We start from the raw sequence: 15,015 nt of genomic DNA on the forward strand, positions 1-15,015 counted from the left end.
AAGCAAAAAAAGTAGGCTACAATACTAAATGTGTTTGCTGAGTTACTGAATCTCTAGGATGTCGTTCCTCGGCTATACAACTCTGCTCTTATGTTGGATGTATTGTACTGCAGAAAGAGGTAAGCTTCAATGTAGAAAAAACCAAAAACCCTTTCTTAAAGTGTATGTGAAGATGGTAAATAAAACCATAAATACATAAATAAAATGTTTGCATTGTAGCCTATTTTAATGAACTTCTGACAACAATAATCGAGATTTCTTCTGGCAATATTTAGCACCTTTAGTATCTAGTATGCTGTCATAGGTATTATTTATTTGCTTATTTATTTGGATAACTGCTGCTGTTATTAATCTGTTCCACAACATTCTTAATGTTTAGTATACCTATAAACTACATGCAGACAACTCATTTGTTATTAACTATGTTTGTTAATTTTTCAAACATCTAAAACCTGTAAACAGCTGGTAGATTGAAATAGAAAATATTCAGTAAATATGCATTTCTTTCTGTCTGGAATAATCTGTGAGGTAATCTGAGAAAGAGGAATGAAAAGCTTACACAATATCTGTTGACTGACAGAGGTTTTAATCCATTAAATGGATACAGGTGTGCTTTTGTACATGTTTAAAGAGATAGCTACTATTCTGGGTATCTTTTCAGAAGCCTCTGATATTTTCCGCTCTCTGCTCAATTTATTTTTCTTGATATTGTGTTTATATTGTTTAATGTATATTTAGTAATTTAATTCTTTTGGTTTCTGTCAGGGTTTCTTTACATACACCGTTGCAGAAAGAGTGCTGTGTTTTTGAGCTAGTATGTCTTTGCTCAGTCAGGTATTTTTTAATTTTAGGTGAAGATTATTAATACCTTATTAATCAAAACATTCTGATGGATTTTACTTTGAAAAATTGAAAAATCAGGACATTAATGAAATTTATCATCTTTTTTTATATATACTTACAATAAATACTGCTGCAAAGTAACTAATAAAGTCTAATTTGTTTGCAAAGAAGTCCAGAAAAGTCCTGGAATTTGAAAAGAAAGTTTGCCTGAATCTGCACTTCCTTTTCACAATGCTTTCTTTAGATCAGAGAGATTGCAAAGGAATGTGAATGTAGCAATATTTGGTTTATCTGGGACAACTATTACCATGGGTCATGCAGGATTCTTAGTTCAAGCTTCATATTGAAAGTCCATGTGAGTTCAAGAGCTGGGGTTTTGCACAAGGACTGAAAAATACTTCTACTTGAATTCATAGTTTGTGCTTGACTCTGTGGAAGTTGCTATTAGCATAGTGGTGGCAAGAAAGTGGCTTGAGCTATTTCTAACTGAGGTCAAGTGACATATGAATACTCAATGATTTTTTTGAGAGACCAGGAGAGCTAGAATTAAAGATTTGAAGGTACATATTTAGTGCATGCTTTCTAATATAAAAATAAAACCCTCCCAATTTGGGTGAGTACACGAGGTCTGCATGCTATAATTAATATAGTTTTGAAGTACGTCCTGTCAGCAGATTTCTTCTTCTGAAGCTACTAAGAAACTGCATTAAAAAAAAAAAAAAATTAGCTGTAGTCAGAAATACATACACATTCTGTGACGCTTGATGGTAACACATAGTTTGACATCAGGGCAACAGTGGTAAAGAACAGAGAGTGTTGAAATAACACCCAGAAAGAAGTAGGTCTTAGTAATCATGAAGAGATTATCAGGAGATTATCTTTTGTGCATTTTTTTCTTTTTTTTTTTCTTTTTTAAATGTGAACAAGGAGGAGTTAAGAGACCTCGTTCTGCACAGCAGACAATAAAAATGTAATACAGCTCAGAAGTAAGGGAGGACTAGAGCAGAAAAGCCCTCCCTGTACTAAATAGCTTATTTTTTAGATCATAGAATTCAGTGTGCTTTCTCAGCTTGCAAACTGAAAGCACTAATTTTAATGATCTCTAATGAAAAATACGTAGAATTAGAAAAATTCCTTTTCTCACCATTACAAAGAACTTTGTGGTGTAAACTAACATTTGTAAGACAGAACTAGCTACAGGAGTTGCGTTTGTCTTGCTTATTCCTGTATTTTGCAAAACGTTATCAAAAAGTGAATGTGTCTTAGTCTTGCTAAGTCCCTACTACTCTTTTCGAAAGTAGTATGGTACCCTCTAGTGGACAGAAGCAATAACTTTTACTCGGATGCTATTCGTAGGTGGGAGCATATTTATTAAAGTAGTTAGAAAAAATGTGAACGTGTGGGCATACTCTTCCTTTAGTACCTCAGCAGTATCATCAAAGCTTGTCTACTTCTGGCTACATTTGTTTCTTTATATTTTGAAATTGTCATAGCTACAGAACACTTAAATTATACATTTTTTTTTTTCTTGTAACAAATCTTTTTCCTGATTTTTAACCAGTTTTCTAAAATTATGCCTCTAATTTGGTAGGTACTTCACTGACTGAAATTAAAACAGTAAATTTTCAAGGGTACTTAATCTCTGGTTGTGATTTCCACAGTTCAGTTCAGCAAGCCATAGCTCCACATCCCTCGCATGAGGAAAGATACTCGGTACTTTTCCTGTTGTCTCACTTTCAGGCAGCACCTGGACAATCCATAGGAAAGCTTCCAGTGAGAGTATTGCTGCTTTCTCAAACCTGTGGCCTTATAAAAAACCAGTGAGAGGGCTTTTGTGCCAGGTCTCTACTGAATAATGAATCTACTCACCAAGAAATTTCCTTCCCTGGTGGACATTTCTTCTCCCATTTATTTTCTATGCAGAGGTTTCATTTCTTTTCCAAGACTTTGTTTCTCAGAGCTTGTTTTATTTATTCTTGATTAATTCTCACCTTTCATCTTCAGATGTAAAACAGACTTCATGGCATCTAATTAGCTAGACTGTCCAGACTGTTACTCTTTAAAATCAGTACATTTCAGTCACCCAAGCACAGAGAATTATTCACTGTAATTAGGTCAATTATTATACAGAGCAACAATGAAATGTTTCTTCACAAAGATCATTTAGTCTTTCATTAACATCTCCCATGGTTTTTCTTTCCCCTTTACTCTGATTTTTCACATTCTCAAGCTGTTGAGGAACTTCTTAATAAAATTGATTCAGGCTCATTTCTTCTAATTCATATGGGCTTATCTGTACATTTCATGGATGCTGAACATGGCCCAGGAAGGAGCTTTTGGGAAATGACTGTATAATACCGAGCTAATGAGAAATACAAGACAACACCATCCACCCCCCAAATTGAGTCAAAATGTTTTTTTAAACTCACAAAGGTCTCAGAATTCTCAGAATTAATTACATTGTGTAATAAGTAACTTATCATAAGAAGTAATCTTATGGTCAGGAGGAAATAAGTTTTGGAATATCCAGTGATCTCTGCCTGGAGAGAAATTTTAGACAATGCAAAGGTGAGGGGAGATTTGGCAGAATGTGATCAAATGACACATGAAGTTAATGTCAGTAAGGGTGGTGGTGGCTGCAGAAGAAAATAGCTTGAAAGGAAACTCTACAGAGGGCACAGAGTTGTTCTCCATGGTAACGGAAGGACAGGCATGGGGGAGCTCCTGCATATGGAAGAATAAGAGATGTCTGTGGTTAGAACCAGGGCACTAATCTCATCTAAACTTTTGTAACTAAAATCTATTGCATGAATTATGACCATCCCATGTGGTTTTTTGGTACTTGCTTGACTATTCTTATGTCCTTCTAAATGTCTGTTCATATTCCTACAAAATGTGGATTCTTGGCAGTTTCCTATTTGAGATGATTAAGTAGAAAACATATGCTCGTTTGATCACAAATGTCCCCAAGATTTCTTGATATATTTTCTATTGTAAAATTATTTTGCCATTTCTAGCATGTGCTTAAGTCACCAATATTTTAATTTACAATTTTTAGCTTGTAAAGAACCTCCTCCTAGGAGGGTTAAGGAAGTGCCTACTGAAAGATGGGAGCAACCTCCCTATCCACACGGTACTCGAGTAACATACAAATGTCGGCCTGGATATATTAAACTTGGAAGAATCGTGTTTGAGTGTGCTGATGGAGCATGGAAGCAACAGCTCCCGGTGACGGAATGCGTAAGTAAGTATTTATGCAAAAATACGTGCAAACATTTGACCCAATAGATCATATTCCTCGCTAGTGATGTCAATGTGAAATTGCCATTGTATCTTTACGTGTAACTTACTTATTTCAGCATCCTTTGAAATATCGTCCTAAAGAGTATGTATGCATAAGGAAACATTTTTGGAAGTTCCTTTTCTCCAGATCAAAGGATTATCTTTTTTTTTTTTTTATTCACAGGAGAAGATCTTACTCTAGGCCAGTCTTACTAACCTGATTAATGTTAAGTTAGTAAGTTAAGTTATTAAATTATTAGGAGCTTGCTTCCAAAATTTTAGAAAAAGTCTAATGTGGATGAAATTTACAGTGTAATCAGAATAAAGCACTAACCTAGCTTCTGAATGCGAGTCAATAGAAAGTATTGTCTTCTTCTCAGTATATTCAGCTAGTTCTATGGAAGATATAATTTCTTGGAAGTTGGAAATTCTCTTTCCCTGCCTCCTATTTTAATCTGTGAAGGAAAATTCATGATTATGATGAGAGCTGCTATTTATAATCTCTAGTATACTGTGCTAGGAGTTTAGAAGTATCTCACTCACACAGAATTCATTAGTGAAGAAATTGAAGTTTATTATTGTTAGTCAGGAGATTCTTTTTTTCTGTAATAATGAGTTTTAAATACAAAGAAATTTTAGACACACAAGATTTTTTACTTACATGCCTAAAATTTTTACTAGTAGCATATAAATGCTTGGTTTGATAATATAAAATTAAGTCCCAGGTGTTGTTTAGACATGAGTACAAATCATCAGTAAAAATTAATTAATAAAGTTGTCACTAGTTTCTTTTGCATTTTTTATTTAGTCACCTTCTCAGTTTTTATATGTATTTGTATAAGTATTCAGTGAACGCAGATCTTTCAAATTATACAAAATTTGGTGTTGCTTTTTAGTAACATATTTTAGTAAATGCTGCCACCAAGTGAACGACACTGGCAAGATTCAGGGGGAAGGAGAAAAGGGATGGTCCGCCACAGGTTAAGTGATCATGTTCCCTTTCAGGATGGGCCATACTAGACAGCAAAACTGATCATTAGGTTGTCTATTTTCTCTGAATGACACTGGAGCAGGTTTAGGGCCACTCAGACACCTCTTCCTTGGAGAAAACAAGGATGTTGATACACTCCAAGAAATGAAATTGCCTAGGTTGACAGGGACCAGGAAATATTTCTTCTGAGGAGGCCTAATAGGTTTTAGCTATGCAATTTATTTTGCAGTCCATATTCTAACATCAAAAGTGGATGAATGAGACGGATGGTGTGTTCATCTTTGCAATTCTTTTGGAAATCGAGGGGAAATAGTCAGGGCCAGGCCACAAGAAAAGTCCAATGCAGTGCAATGAACAGAGAGGACTGAGGACCAAAAGACTCCTGTGGCCTTAGATCGTACCTCTTTACTCAGTACAATCTCCACTAGATTGAGGAAATTTCATTTCCAATCATGGATGGATTCTGTAGTGGAAGCTTAGAACCAGTTTATGTCACAAGTTGTATGAAAAGCTGAAGTTACGTCCTGCCATTAAATTTGTCATAAGACTTAAGATGAGCTCAGCCTTTTTAAAGGAATAAAACCTGCTAATTTGCTTTTTTGTTTGTTGTTTAGTTGTTGGTTGGTTTTTTTAACAATCAGCAGATTCTTAGTCTAATATGTTCTCATTAAAGATAGTGATTAAAAAAGGGGGGGTTAATCAAGCTAATGCTGAGCATTTTTGAATTTTTGAAAGGTCCTTTCAGGTCCTTTCAAAATAATTGCTTAAATACTTGCTATTTATTACTAGAAAAATACTGTCTTTCATACTTTCCCATTCCTCTATATGGTGTAAGGAGATTTTTCTTCTTTTTTTTTTTTTTTTTTAACCAGATAAGCCCTGTGGACATCCTGGAGATACTGAGTTTGGTTTCTTTGAACTTACCAGTGGAAGTGAATTTGTATTTGGTGCCAGAGTTGAGTACAGATGTAATGAAGGGTAATACTTACTTAATTCAATATATAGGAGTTAACATAAGGTGTTAATGTTAAAAGAAGTGTCAGTTATGAATTTTATGTCTGTAATGCAACTGCAACTTACTGATATTTAATGCTTGGTTATTGTTTAATTTAAATTTCTGCCATTACTGTAATACTAATGATAAATCTTTCTTATGTCTGGTGCTATTGGAGTAACTGAACTCATGTGCCTGAAGCTGTCATCCAAAGCGTCTAAAATGCATAAGGCTGTAGCTAACTTGAAATCATGGCTGTCCAAGTAGAAAACAAAAATAGTGAGTAAAGCTGCCTCATGACTCCACTAGCCAGCCAGTTCAGATGGAGTGCAGATTCGTATGCTGAAATCAGTGCTCTCAGTAGGCAGTCATGATGCAATTATGTTAGCTAAGTCATTAGGCCATGCAACAGAGTCTCCTATTCAGAACCACAACTTATCATTCTTGCTTAAATCATTTTTGTGCATTATGAAGTAAAATGTATTGCAAAAAATGTTCAACGGAAGACATTTCTGGTAGACTCACTAACATGTCTTCATTGACTGCTTGGAAGAAATACTCTCTTCCTCCTCTATTCATTTTCTCCAATAAAAACTGCTGCAAGGCAAATATATAGTACTGTGCTTAGTTAAGTATGCCTATGACTGGATTCTTTCCTCTTGAAAGGCAAATCAGCTATAAGCAAGGTACAGTGGTTTAGCCATGTTTTTGCAGTCTTTGTATTGCTGGATTCTAGTCTGAGTTCCACAAAAAGTTCCAAAATCAGTATTCTACTTACTCCCTTAAGTTCAGACTCTTCTTCACTGTCATTTCAGACTAGCTGTGCTTCTTCTGACTACATTTCAGACAAAGCAGAAGCCATGGCATTGTGGCCATGTTGCTTTCAAACCTAAGGTAATACTAGCTCATCAAAGCAAGAGGTGCATATGGTTTGGATTAAGTCCTATTTTGATGTTGCCACATGGCTTTCAGTCATACTAGAGCACAGGCAACTGGAGTTTTACTCTGCTTTCTACTGATTGTGTAAATTACTCCTAGGTTATTTGTTACGTAACCAAAGCTTGCTATCTCTGCAATGAAGAAGACATCTTACTGATTACTTCCTACTTTCTGATTTTTTCTTTTTTCTTGCCATATGCAATTAAAAGAAACAAAATGGGGAAGAGACAGAACAAAAACTTACTAGGTTTTGTCACGTTTTGGTTAGTCTGTGATAGAACATATGATACCTACTTCCTTTGCTTCAAAAACAGCAACACTGCTGGTTTTGTCACATGAGACTGTATTTTAGCATTGTTTACTTTTTTATTCGGTAAGATACCGGATGCTCAGCCAAAGAAATTACCGTGAGTGTCAGGCAGATGGATGGAGCAATGACATCCCTCACTGTGAAGGTAAATGGAGTTTGACATTTAATTCTTTATCAAACTGTCTTTTTGTCTGTCTGATACTACCTAGAAATAGTCTGTGATCTCCCTACTAGTATTAATTCACATGTTTAAATTCAAGTTATGCAGCAGTGAAACTCTTCAATGACTACTCAGCCATTAAGCACTCAAGCTTTTCTTAAAAAGCATTCTCAAAACAGAGTCTTGTCAGCCACAGATGGTCTTAAAGCTGTCACCTAAAGGCCCTGATAGAGTAGATGTCTGCAAAATGTGGTTACGAAAACAGCTGGGGTGAGGCATTTGGGTTGTATGTGAAAGTATGTGTGGTTTTTCACTAGTTTTCTCCTATGCCCTTATGAATATCCTAGCCATTAAGATTTTGTTGTAGCCAGACTACAAGTTTCCTCCTAAGTCAGTCTTTTTGCTTAGGGTTGTGTATTGTATTTGTTGTAAATGGTATCTGAATACATAACAAGAGTGCATATTTTTAAAATGCATAAGTAAATTACTGAGTTTTCTGCATTTTAAATTTTTGTGTCCGTTTATTTTACAGAATAGATCTCAAAATGGCTTTTCCCCTTCCCTTCCCTTCCCTTCCCTTCCCTTCCCTTCCCTTCCCTTCCCTTCCCTTCCCTTCCCTTCCCTTCCCTTCCCTTCCCTTCCCTTCCCTTCCCTTCCCTTCCCTTCCCTTCCCTTCCCTTCCCTTCCCTTCCTTTTGTTTTGCAGTGGCAAAGTGTTCACCTGTACAAGCACCAGAAAATGGAAGAATAATTATGACTGGTGCATTTGAGCTAAGCCGAGAATATTCCTTTGGCCAGCTTATAAATTTTGAATGTAATGAAAACTACCAACTTGTTGGATCTAAAGAATTAATTTGCTCTTCTGATGGAAAATGGAGTAGTGATGTGCCTTGGTGCCAAGGTAAAAGAATACTATTTATTATCTGTAATTAAGCTTTATTCTCACAGACTTTTAAGGACTGGTTACCATATGGAAAACTACAAAGCTTTCACTTTATTTCACAGCAATTAAGCATAGTTTTTCTGTAAGCAATCTCCATTGCATGTATGCGGAAGGAGTAGGACAAGAAAGAGAAATCAGAGAATATTGGATGCTAATGTAGTCATAACGGATCATCTGTTTTTTCCACATTTTCACTACAAGCTGTATGTTTTGCCAGGCTGCAGTCAATTTCTTTGAAACTAGCTTTGGTATGTCTAAGATTCAATCACTTCAGCGTTGATTTTCCCAAAGTAATTACAAACAATTTTGAATCTACCTGAGCCAAGTTTAAAAACAAGTATGATTTTAATCACTCATGTTCTTAGGGTATATAAAATACAAAGAAATCATGATGGGTTTTTCTTTCTTCAGACTAATGTGCTTTGACAAGTTAGAAAGATAAGTCATGATTAGTTTTTGCAGAACCACAGAATCACAGAATAGATGAGGCTGGAAGGGACCTCTGAAGGTCCCTCAAAGCAGTCAGCTAGGGCAAATTGCTCAAGACCATGTCCAGTTAGCTTTTGAACATTTCCAAAGATGTAGGCTCCACAGCCTCTCTGGGTAACCCATTCCAGTGTTTGACCACTCTTAAGTAAAAATGTTTTCCTATATTTAAGTGGTATTTGCTGTATTTCAATTTGTGCCCATTGCTTCTCATCTTGTCGCTGGGTGCCAATGGCAAGGGTTTGGCTCCCTCATCTTTACTTCTGCTGCCCTACCACAGTAAGCAATTTATACATATGCATATTAAAAAGATCCTCCCTCCCCCCAAGCCTTCTTTTCTCTAGACTTTCTAAGCCTCTCTTTATCTGTCAGTTTTTCCAGTTCCTTAATTATCTTCATGTCCCTTCATTGGACAGTATGTCCATGTCTTTTCTGTACTGGGGAGCTCAGACCTGGACACAGGACTCCAGATGTGGTCTGACCAGAGCTGAGTAGAAAGGAAGGATCACCTCTTTTGACCTGCCAGCAACACTCTTCCCAGTGGAGCCCAGGCCTCTGTTTTCTTTGTTTGCTGCAAAGGCACATTGCTGGCCCCTGTTCAACTTGTCCATCAGGACTGCCAAGATTTTTTTTTCTGCAAAACTACTTTTCAGACAGTCGACCACACCCTGTCCCAGCAAGGAGCTGGGGATGCTGAGGTTCTTTTATGCTTCTTAGTGAAGAATTCTAGTGTCAGTTTTCCAGATAGTTTCATTCTCTTTTTCTGTTGATGCCATGACTTAAATTGTCTACTGGCTATGAGAGAGCTTCAGATTTGCTGGAAATTACAAGGAAATGAAAATAGCTGAAAAATGGAAAATCCTAAATTTCAGCTACCCTAGTTGCTTATTTTAGAATGTCCTCTGCCTTATATATTGATTATGAGATCCATTAAAATCCAAAGCAAAGCCCTGAAATCTATCTTATGAACCCATTTGCTATTGATGCTGTGCTACACCACACTTTCTACCTGGCACCCACAATCAGGTCATTGAAGAGTTCTCAAATAAATTTCAAACAGTTTCCAAATGCAAATGTTTTTGTGGAGTCAAATGAAAAACCCCTACATTTTATTTTGATAGGCATTTATTCTCAGCAAATAAATATAAAATATATGGATTTTCTTTCTCAATTTCAGAGATTATCTGTAGTGTGCCAAATATTCTGCATGGATACGTACGTTCTCCAAAGGCATCTTACAAGGAATCTGAACTACTACAGTTTGCCTGTGATGAAGGATACAGATATGGTGAAAGAGCAGATGCACTATGTACTGAATCAGGATGGAAACCAACCCCCTATTGCACTGGTTAGTCTTACCTAAAGTTATTTTGGATATTTGTTGTGTTAGGAAGTAACTTCAGGGATCAGTAATGACCAAAAGTTTATTCATAACAAAAGAAATCCGTCCACGTCTGATGAATATCCCAGGAAGGGGATATTGTGGGATATTGTGGAAGGATTACATGTTCCAGGGACCAAACAATTGGGCAAGAGTTTTCTGTGGAGAGCAGTAGCAAAAGCAGTTAATTCAGTCTTTTCAGAGTGTAATTAAATAGGTCCACAAAGCAACATTGCTACAGTATACTGCATAAATGAGATTGATGCTAAAATACCTTATGCAGCATTAGTAGCTGTTGGTTTTTTATTCTTTTTTTATGCGCTTCTGAATTAGTGGGGAGAACATAAGAAGAAGGTTCCTTGAGTTAGAAAAAAATCCTAATTTGGAAAAATAGGAAGCCTAAGCTGAATCTCTTTACCATCTACAAAATACAATAAAAATGTTTTATCTAAGGAATAGAAAAATCAGACAATAAAAAGAATATTTAAGCAAGCAGGAAATAAAAGTATTAATACCAGAGAAATTCAAACTACAGAAGGAACCTGAAATTTTTAATGGCATGGGAAAATTAACAATTGAAACTAACTTCTTAGAGAATTTGTATGGTTTTTGAAGTCCTATTGTCTTCACATCAAGTCTCAATACCTTTTTAAGTGTGTTTAACATGAATGTAACTGGTACAAGTCAGTCGTGCTGTATGTTGGAAGACTGGGTAAAGAAATATATCTTTGATACCATATGAATTGCAGCAGTATGAATAAATTTGGGGGAAGCTAATAGTCTTAGCCTGATGACCTACTTATGAATCACAAGCAGTTCTTTGAGGGGGAGACACAAGTTAATGCATTTTCAGGTCTTCTGTGTTCGGTAGTTGAGATGCTGTGTCACCATAGCCAAGACTGCTACTTGTAATCATAGGACTAACCACTCAGTAAAATACCACTCAGCATCTCATCCTGTATGAGCATTTGAGACAATGGAAGTTTGCTTGACCTACTTTACTGACCTCTGCATTTTGTTTGAGTATCCTGATGAGTCTTATTGTAGTTTGAGCAGACTGAGCACCTGGTTGCTAGTTATTACATCCATTCTTGAGATTTCCAGACTACTAGTTCTGATCAAGCAGTTCCAACCAAAGAGGAACAATTAAAAAAAAATGATCCCTATTTCACTGACAGAACTTAGTAAGAAATTGTTAGTGTACTGTGCAACCTTTCAGAAGTGACTGGAAATTACAAAAGTATCTTTCAAAGTATCTTTCAAATTAAAATCCTGACTTAAGTTTGTAAGCGGCCTTTCGAGAGTTCTTCTGAAATAGTAAGGTAGTGTTATAGGAAGAATAATCTGAAGTTGGCACGGTCGGTTCCAAAGGAGTTCAAGCAAATGTGAAGTAGTCCAGTTTCAGAAGTATAAATAGTCCATTGGTGGCTGTATGTGTCTAAGCTGAAAATCACAATGGAATTGCAGTGCTGGATTTTACATAAAGCTGAGAAAAATAGTACTTTCTACCATTATGCCAAGAATTGTGTACAACCTAGGTTTGAAGTTCACTAACCCTAATAACCATGGACATGAAGTGATGTATAAACAGAGACCAATGTAACATGGTATGCATGAATCCTGCTACTGTCAATGACCCTTAGTCTATGATGAAGACCACAAGTTATTTAATGTCATCAGAGCTTTAATTGCACAACCACATTATCCATGGTAATAAACTTCCCACCAGAAATTGTCTGAGCATATCTAAAACTGCTAAAACTCCCTCTTGCTTTCTAACTCCCAAATGCCTTCTGAGCAGTTAAGATGACAAATCCATAATTTATGAGGCTAGTCCTGTTTGGCATCAGCCCTCTGGGTTAAGGATTTTACTTTAGTTTCATTCAACTACATCACTTAAAGACTATAATTAAATTTCCATATCCCACAAGCAGAAATATGCATGTCATGTCCCAGTTGAAACAGTTTGATGTGAATTTTCGGGAAATCTTTACTACCTTGAATTGTCTTCAAGAAATTGTCAAACACTTGAAACTGGAAAAAAATGTTAGCAACAGGACAACATTGTAGGCTTTTATGTACCACCCACCTTCCTAGGACCTCTTCCAGAAAGACTGCTTTAGAAAAAAAAGAGTAGTCAGTCTTAGTGCCCACTCAGTTCCTGACCTTTCTGCTTCAAGATTAGTAATGATACTAATTAATATGCATTGTCTATGGTTTAGCAACATACTACTTTTGAGAAGTACCAAACATATCATTCTTTCAGACACTGATATACTGGGCTCTGATATTCGGGATATATTCAAATAGTGGTTCTGGAACTTGACTTACCACTGAACCTAGATGATTCAGCAGTACCTGCATACAGCTGATTTGCCCACCTTCATTCCACAGCAGTATCAGCCTGTAGTTAGCTTATAGTCATCCCCTCCCAGCCCTGAGTGTCTTGGTGATATTTTCTAAATTGGAAGTAAAATACAAAGAACCCCAGAAGACAGGCTCCGGTTTATAACTAACATGTTTGCCTGGCTTCTCTGAGCATAAAGATATCACGAGCTTTTTAGATTACCAATCTTGTCCTTTCTCAGTTGTTGAAATTATTCCAGTGCCAGTACAAGACCCTAATCTTAATCCCACAGCCTTTGAATAATCAGTTCCCAGTTAAGTATAGTTATTTCTCCATTTAGGACCTGCCAGTGAACCTCTCCTCCTTTGGGACAGTGTCCATAAACCAGCCCAGGCGAGCTGTGAATGAGGCCAGCGTAGATAATTTTGAGCTCCAGCTGTGGAGTGACCTGCTGGAGAAAATTAGTCAAATTCAGTTTGATCATCGCTGGCTCTTGCTCCAACCATTCTCTTTGCAATTAAGTTTTAATCTTCTAATTAGCATGACGTCAGTAACAGCTGTCACTCTTATCTTACAGAATCATACATTTCTAAGAATGGGAAAGAAATGTAACCTTGTCTTTGCCCTAAGAAACATATTTTTAATAATTTTATGCAGTTATGGTCAATATATGATGAAAATAAGAACTTATGCAATAAATTTAAACATATTTTTCAAATTAGCATCCATTTTTTCTCTTTTTATTTAGAAATTTTATGCTTTCCTCCAAGAATTCCCAATGGGAACTTCAGACCTCAAGAAGACAACTATAGAGAAGGTGATACAATCACAGTACAGTGTAATCCTGGATATCGTTTTAAAACATTGACTGGCAAAAACACAGCTGAATGCACCAAGAATGGCTGGGTGCCTGATCCAGGTTGTGTCCGTAAGTAGCTCTCATGAATGAAGATGCAACATGTAGAGCTGTTGAAAATATCTCAGAGAAAAAGAGGTCAAGAGAAAAACTTAAAGAAGCAGGAGAAATGAGAGTTGCTTATTCATTGTGTTTCTTTGTGATGTAAAGCTTAATTTGATGGTTTAGAAAAATCATCTATAAAAACAAGCTATAATCTATGTTTACATTATGTTTATAAACACAGGTATTATCTAATATTATATTTGTGAAAATATGTGTTAAAAAGTGTTATAGTCAGCTCCCTGTCAGGAAGATTTGTGGGCCACCTGAGGAGTAGAATGACAGTCAAGATAAGAGGATAGTGAGTGTTAAAGTATCCAAACCAAAACATAGGTAATGGTAGGAAGGTAACTTTCATCATAATTGTCACAGCTTTAGATTTTTACTTGCAGTTGTATGTAGGTGTATTATGGACAATCGGTTTTATTCTACCTATTATAACCTGGTCTGTCCAGTGGGTGGTCTCCCCTTCCCAGCATGTAGGCTGTCTGGGTCAGAGCACTTAAGGAGGAACCTACCTGCCATGGCCAAGTAGGTCACCCTGGGCTAACTTAAATGAAAGTTTTTGGGAATGTCCTCCTTCTATCCTTGACTTGTCCCTGAAAAGGATCAGTTCTTTTGAGGAACTGAGAGAACAAAAGAAAAACACCATCGTTTTAAAATAAAAATGAGAAGAGCTAGAAAGAGCTTTTGGTGCAGAATCCCAAAAGTTACAAATGAAAATGGTACAGGAGTCATCTCAATTTTAAGAGTCCACAGTTCACTGTCTATATCTGAGCTAGCTGTCTGGGCTCCCATCATGGTCAGTAAAGTAAATTTAGTAAAGACACTCTACAAAAACAGTGTTATCTCACTCTAGAATAAATACTTAGATTTGCTCTCATGAATCAGCCTCTGGAGTCCACTAAGAATATTGACTGGATTTCTGTTGGTTGCAGTGGAAACGGAAGGAACCAACATAGGTATAGGTAATGACAAAGACAGCAGAAGCAGAGTGCAATTGTTCCTGCACTCCTTAGGATCTGCCAAGGTGTACAGTCCTGATTCTGTCAGTTTCAGAAAACACTCAGATGATTAAGCTGAATCTGAATTAATTGTGTTCTGATCTTTTTGTCATGCATGTGTTGATATTGTTACCGTTATATTCTATTTCAAGAGAAACCATGTGACTACCCAGTTATAGAAAATGGCAGGTTAAGCAGATCACTGGAGTACGGAAAACACCTTTACTTTCCAATGAGGCCTGGGCAGCAGGCTACTTACAGCTGCAATTCTGGTTATTCAACCCCGAGTGGACACTCCTGGGTTCACATGGTCTGTTCTGAAAGGGGCTGGTCGCCACAGCCAAAATGCCTCAGTAAGTACATTTCCACTATATGCTT

General features: G+C 36.6%; 1 protein-coding gene across 1 annotated transcript in view; it reads left to right on the plus strand.

Moving 5' to 3' along the window:
• The window catches only part of CFH (complement factor H), a 35,203-nt gene continuing 20,188 nt past the window's right edge, over positions 1–15,015 (plus strand). Inside the window, exons 1-8 of the mRNA XM_074152414.1 lie at positions 1–119; positions 3,902–4,087; positions 5,989–6,094; positions 7,428–7,504; positions 8,225–8,419; positions 10,125–10,295; positions 13,424–13,603; positions 14,790–14,990. Of these exons, the coding sequence (XP_074008515.1) occupies positions 59–119; positions 3,902–4,087; positions 5,989–6,094; positions 7,428–7,504; positions 8,225–8,419; positions 10,125–10,295; positions 13,424–13,603; positions 14,790–14,990 (1,177 nt within the window). The 5' untranslated portion in view covers positions 1–58. The remainder of the gene's footprint in view (positions 120–3,901; positions 4,088–5,988; positions 6,095–7,427; positions 7,505–8,224; positions 8,420–10,124; positions 10,296–13,423; positions 13,604–14,789; positions 14,991–15,015) is intronic.

This window comes from Numenius arquata, chromosome 8, assembly GCF_964106895.1.
Source record: "Numenius arquata chromosome 8, bNumArq3.hap1.1, whole genome shotgun sequence".
NCBI lineage: Eukaryota > Metazoa > Chordata > Aves > Charadriiformes > Scolopacidae > Numenius > Numenius arquata.